Here is a 6,680-nt window from a genome sequence, read left to right as displayed (position 1 = left end):
CAGCTCTTCTCTTAATTTGAAAATAACTGTCACCCTGTTTCATTTGATGAAGAAACGCGCTTTTCCTTACTCTTTGTGCTTTCCCCAGAAAGCGTATATTTTTAGTAGTTAGTAGGCCTAGGTAATCATGCAAAACCCAGACCTAACTAAAAAATAAAAATTGTCACAGTATGTAACTCAAGTTAAAATACACTTTTCATTACTCGTGCAGCTCAATCAAATATTGTCATTTTAAACAACCCATTAGTATTAGCACAGTAACATCAATGTATTTTTTAAAAATCAGACGGGCGTTCTCTCAGAAGTTTTTTTGTAGACGTTTATCTGTTGATGACCTTTTGACCTCCTGAATTCTGGAAAATGAGATTTTCGGGTCGATTCAGTCGAGACAGCCCGAGTGGAGTTTCATGTAAATGTTTCGTACGGAAAAAAAAATCGCTGCCTGGGGAGTGATGTCACATCATCAACTAGACAAGTGAACGCCCCTTACTTACGTGCATACACGGCGGTGGTGCAGTGCAGTGGTGCAGAACAGAAAAGTTATTTTATTTAATTTCCATAGATCTGTTGCACTAAATGTGATATCAGGTAGAATTTCAGCTTATGAAACTTATCGATAGGCATAGGGCAAGAAAATAACCTTGAATCAGCTACGACCAAGGCAGCCTAGATAGGCTAGGCCTAGGCCTAGGCCTAGTAGTACTACGCAGGCCTGTATGTAGAAGAAGTAGCCTAGGTCGCCATATAATAATATATATATTATTATTAAATTCCTTTCTTATTAGGCAAGCCCTAGCGTAGCCCAGAAGTACCAGCCTATATTAGGCTTAGGCCTAGATGTTTTTGCCCTCATTTGCATTATTTCTCCTGGTGCAAAAAACGCCATTGTATTTGTAATAGCATTGCACTAGGCCTCCCTCTGCTTGGTATCGAATTCATCACTAGCCACTAAACGCAAGCTCAGTGGTCTAGTTAAGACATCAGGCTTGTTATCTGGATGTTGTCGGTTCAATTCTCACACAAATCAACTGCAAGATATTTTTTTCCACAAGTAATTTGGAATATACACTTTTTTTTTATAAGAACCAGTAAAATTTTGCCAAGGCTCAGTGTTCTTATTTTTTGGCCAGTTACAGGCTCAAAATGTTCTTATTTTGTTCTTATTTTACACACTTCTCAAACATAGAAAATTATTATTGTACAGCTGTATACACTGTACTGGGAGGTAAAGGCCCAGCAAAAAATGGCCCCACAAAAAAAGGCCCTGGTTAAAAAATGGCCCTAAATGGGAGGTAGGTACACCTACTGTACTGTATTATAGAGGGTATTACATAGTCACACCTACTGCACATAAGGTGCAGATATAAGTTTTTGTTTTTTTTAGTTTGATACATTCTACCCCAGCCTCAATTTGTTCTTAATTTTTAAGCAATTTCAGCCTCAGTGTTCTTATAAAAAAAAAGTGGAAAAATCTAATTTAATTTAGGGGCCTAGGGAAACTAAAGAGAAGATAAACTTTATTGTCATAATTCAAACATGTGAGTCACATGAAATTATTGGGCTTGATGCAAACCCTGCTTGTTGGTATGAATGATGGTTATCCACCCAACCATTAATTTGTTTTATACATTACTTTTTAAGGCATGATGTGTACTAAAGGAAACCCACTTGTAAACTATATATGCAAGTGTAGATGTTTATACCCTGCTGTTGTTGTAAAACAAGGACGTCAACTTGCAACACAAACAAGCAGAATATACAAATCAGAGTCAGAATTTGCATACTTAATTAGAAGCAGCCATGGAAAGAGAACTAAATTCAACTTTAAATTCCTGAGATCTTTATCATTATCATCATCATCGCTCTCAACAGTAAGTTCTAAAGTGCAGCTAACTAAGAAGATGTACCCAGGCCTTAAGCGTGGTCCTTTTGCTGTCCTGTCTCAAGCTGATTTGAAATATTTTGAAGAACTTTTACCTGGAAGAGTGGTAACCAACTCAACTGACCTTATGGCATATAACACTGACTGGCTTAACATCTGTAGAGGTATGCAGATTTTGACCTTTTGATTAATAAAATGCTACTATGTTGATTTTAAAATAATGAATGAAATTCAATAAATATTTGCTTTTTTTATGTTCAGGTTCTGGTCAGATGCTTTTGAAACCAACAACAACAGAGGAAGTATCTAAGATACTTGCTTACTGCAATGAACGTAAACTAGCAGTGGTCCCTCAAGGTGGAAATACAGGACTAGTGGGTGGAAGCGTTCCAGTATTTGATGAAATAATTCTTTCAACTGCCTTGATGAACAATATCATCAGTCTGGATCAAAGTGCAGGTTTGAATAATAATAATAATAATAATAATAATAATAATAATAATAATAATAATAATAATAATTCCAGCAAGAATATCCAGAGATTTATGCCAAAAGGTTGCCAACGACATCGCATGAAGCAGAATTGTTCCCACAAAAGCCCAAGATCAAACAACCAATGCTGAACATGAAAAAATCCCTTACAAAGTTGAAGTCCATCAGATAAAGATAGAAAGCAGTGGTGCTCCCTCCACCTTTCTCATCTCATCTGATCTGCATGGTGATTTATTATTGTCAATTCAAAATGTTGTTTTACATGCAAAAGCTGGGACCACTTTTTTTTTCCTGGGATCAGGTTTATTGTTTTATGTTTGTAGTCAACAATCTGAGATTTTTTGATGTTATGGATGATACATCATGGTTTAGAAATTTATACAGTAAGATGTGTATAAGAGACAGTTTATGTTCTGTATTAATGTGGTGCTTTATACACACTTTGTTGAGTGTCTCCTACACTGATGTATAGTTCACTCATTGTTGCCAATATAAAAGTGATTTCGTATTTGTGTTTTTTTGCCTAACATTTTGGTAATCAAATTTGTATTGGTTTTTAATATTTAAATCTGTCAGGTAATATATGGAATTTAATACCTGTAGATCTATTTTCATTATATATTGATGGATATTTTCTTTAGCTTTATGTATCATGTGCCAATATATATAATACACACAAAACATATGATAATAATTTTAGTTGACATTGTTGATTCTATGTTTATTTTATGTTATCCACTGTTATCTTTTGTAGGTTTGTGTTTGACAGATGATCAATCATACACTGTAGAGGGTCTGAAGATCTGCTGCCTTCTCCTGCCGCCACCGAACAGGAAAAAACTTTACCTACTCCTGAAACTCATGACAAAGATGGTGAATAATAAGGAGCTCAATTTGAGCCAACACATGTCTACCAAATCATTAGTAAGTTAAGTTATATTATTTGAACGCTTGAGTAAATGGCCGAGCGGTTTAAGCGGTTTAGTAGAAGTGGTTGGTGCATCTGTTTTGGCTTGGACTCCCAACCTTGAGGTCGGGGGTTCGAAACGCTCACTGTGCAAGTCGCTCATGTCCTTGGGCAAGGCACTTTATTTACGGTTGTCTCTCTCAACCCAGGACTACAAGTGGGTACCTAGTAGGTTCAAACACAACCATGCGCTGATTACAACTGCAACATTATGGGGCATGAGTGTTGTTCCTGTCTCTTATACACATCTAGATGTGTATAAGAGACAGGTTATTATGTGATTCAAGAGTGGAAGTGAAGGAAAATGATCATCTTTTACAAACATTATTATTATTTGTACGATTTGCTTTCTTTAGGTTGTTCATCATTTGATCAGGTTTTGAAAACATTGCAGAAGAGTAAAAACTTACTGGGAGAAATTTTATCAGCCTATGAATTCATGGATTATGAATGCATGGCAGTAAGTAACATTATTAAAACACAGCCAGCACTCAACGCTTCCAGCAGCTGTCAGCCGATGCAATTCTGTGGAGAATGCAATGCCATGACGCATGTGCAATGGATCGTTTTTAATGTCGATCCGTTGAGAATGCAATGCCATGATGCATGTGCAATGGATTGTTTTTAATGTCGATCCGTTGAGAATGCAATGCCATTGAGAATGCAATGCCATGATGTGTGTAACAGAATGCAATGCCATGACGCATGTGCAATGGATCGTTTTTAATGTCGATCCGTTGAGAATGCAATGCCATGATGTGTGTAACAGAATGCAATGCCATGATGCATGTGCAATGGATCGTTTTTGATGTCGATCCGTTGAGAATGCAATGACATGATGTGTGTAACAGAATGCAATGCCATGACGCATGTGCAATGGATCGTTTTTAATGTCGATCCGTTGAGAATGCAATGCCATGATGTGTGTAACAGAATGCAATGCCATGACGCATGTGCAATGGATCGTTTTTAATGTCGATCCGTTGAGAATGCAATGCCATGATGTGTGTAACAGAATGCAATACCATGACGCATGTGCAATGGATCGTTTTTGATGTCGATCCGTTGAGAATGCAATGCCATGATGTGTGTAACAGAATGCAATGCCATGACGCATGTGCAATGGATCGTTTTTAATGTCGATCCGTTGAGAATGCAATGCCATGATGTGTGTAACAGAATGCAGTGCCATGACGTATGTGCAATGGATCGTTTTTAATGTCGATCCGTTGAGAATGCAATGCCATGATGTGTGTAACAGAATGCAATGCCAAGATGCATGTGCAATGGATCGTTTTTAATGTTGATCCGCTGAGAATGCAATGCCATGATGTGTGTAACAGAATGCAATGTCATGACGCGTGTGCAACGGATCCTTTTTAATGTCGATCCATTGAGAATGCAATGCCATGATGTGTGTGTAACAGAATGCAATGTCATGACGCGTGTGCAATGGATCGTTTTTAATGTCGATCCGTTCAGACTGCCAGTGACAATCAGCAGACGGTGTCGCGTCATCTAGCGCTCACAGGGAGCGAAGTTGGATTCAACACATTGAGTGGCTGGCTCAAAATTTGTTGTCAAGATAACATGATGTCAAAATATACAGCTCACAATAGACCACATATTGCGTGTGTTCTTCAATTAGCGACAGTACTCCATATTCAATATTTGATTCTCAGTTGGGATAGTCTGCAATTTTGTAGATTCTATTTGTTTTTACTTCATAGTATGCCAACTTTTTATAGATAGCCTACTGTACCTACTTCCATAACTTTAGTAACTGAATACCTTGGGTTGTTAAACATTTTAGTTATCACAAATTCTATTAGTTTTGTCTCAACAGAAACCCTATTTACCTATATTTGGTAGCTCAGGTTGGGATACTTTTTAGTTAGTTTTGTCGTAATTTGAATGCCTACCTTTGTATTTCAACAGAATCCTTACTTACTTACCTACAGTATCTTTGGTGTTGGGATACTATTTATTTTTGTAGTAGTAATAGTATGCGTATGTATTTCAACAGATAGTAACCAAGTACCTGGGGCTGAGCAACCCTGTTGGCAATTATCCATTTTATGTTCTGATAGAGACTTCAGGATCAAATGAGTCTCATGACCAAGAGAAACTGAATCATTTATTGGAAGTTATTATGTCAGATGGAACAGTAGAGAATGGCACACTAGCCATGGATGTTACACAAATACAGGTAAGGGACACTAGCCAAGGATGTCACACAAATACGTATAAGGGACACTAAGGATGTCGTGCAATAGATAAGGGACACCAGCCAAGGATGTCACACACATATGTAGAAATGGTTGGCGCATCGGTTGTGACTTGGACTCCCAATCTTGAGGTCGGGGGTTTGAAACTCTCGCTGTGCATGTTGCTTTTGTCTTTGGGCAGGGCACTTTATCTATGGTTGTTTCTCTCCACCCAGGAGTACAAGTGGGTACCTGGTAGGTTCAAACACATTATGGGGCATGAGTGTTGTGTTCCATGTGCTTGATCCAGTGACCGGGGGTAATAATGTAAAGCACATAGAGGTTAGTCTACAATATGCGCTATATAAGTCGACAATCATTATAATATTACATACAGATAAGGGACACTAGCCAAGGATGTCACACAAATACAGATAAGGGACACAAGCCAAAGATGTCACACAAATACAGATAAGGGACACTAGCCAAGGATGTCACACATATACAGATAAGGGACACTAGCCAGAGATATGCAAGGCCCGCTTATTTTAGGTATACAGTAGATATATCTAGGAATCTCTTTGGTTTTTTCTCTTTAATTACCAAGTTTAACTTTTCATACATTTAACAGAGTCTATGGGCATTACGAGAACGTATCTCTGAAGCACTGATGCATGACGGGGCTGTTTACAAGTACGACATATCCCTTCCACTTGACGTCTTCTACAACGTCGTGCAAGATATGAGAGAGCGAATGAAAGGTGTTTCAAAGCGTGTTGTTGGGTATGGTCATGTTGGTGATGGCAACCTGCATTTGAATGTTACTGCACCAGAACTAAGCATGAAAATTTTAGATTTAATTGAACCATACCTTTACGAAGTTATAGAAAAAAATAGGGGAAGTGTCAGTGCTGAGCATGGTCTTGGCTTTAAGAAGAAGAATTTTATTGGTTACAGTAAGAAAACAGAAGTTGTGAGTATGATGAAGGATCTAAAAAAATTATTTGATCCTAATGGAATCTTGAATCCATATAAAACAATTCCCAAATAAAACATAATTAATTTTTCTAAAGTAGTTTTGGTTTTCAAATCTCTTGCTCATTACATATCAAACGAAAGTTTTAGATTCACT

The 6,680-nt window shown here is 37.6% G+C and overlaps 1 protein-coding gene across 1 annotated transcript; it reads left to right on the top strand.

The window, feature by feature from the left end:
• Positions 1-540: 540 nt before the first annotated feature.
• LOC117101910 (D-2-hydroxyglutarate dehydrogenase, mitochondrial-like) lies at positions 541-6,620 on the top strand. Its single transcript, XM_033242025.1, has 7 exons — positions 541-588; positions 1,642-2,046; positions 2,144-2,341; positions 3,129-3,282; positions 3,642-3,801; positions 5,368-5,550; positions 6,180-6,620. Exons 2-7 carry the CDS (start codon positions 1,644-1,646, stop codon positions 6,597-6,599), a joined length of 1,518 nt encoding a protein of 505 aa, XP_033097916.1. The 5' UTR covers positions 541-588; positions 1,642-1,643; the 3' UTR covers positions 6,600-6,620.
• The last annotated feature ends 60 nt before the right edge of the window (positions 6,621-6,680 follow it).

This window comes from Anneissia japonica, unplaced genomic scaffold (genome assembly GCF_011630105.1).
Source record: "Anneissia japonica isolate Jap-2015-1 unplaced genomic scaffold, ASM1163010v1 scaffold4988_len2956909_cov206, whole genome shotgun sequence".
In the NCBI taxonomy this organism is placed as follows: domain Eukaryota; kingdom Metazoa; phylum Echinodermata; class Crinoidea; order Comatulida; family Comatulidae; genus Anneissia; species Anneissia japonica.
This window is presented reverse-complemented; position numbering and strand designations above follow the sequence as displayed.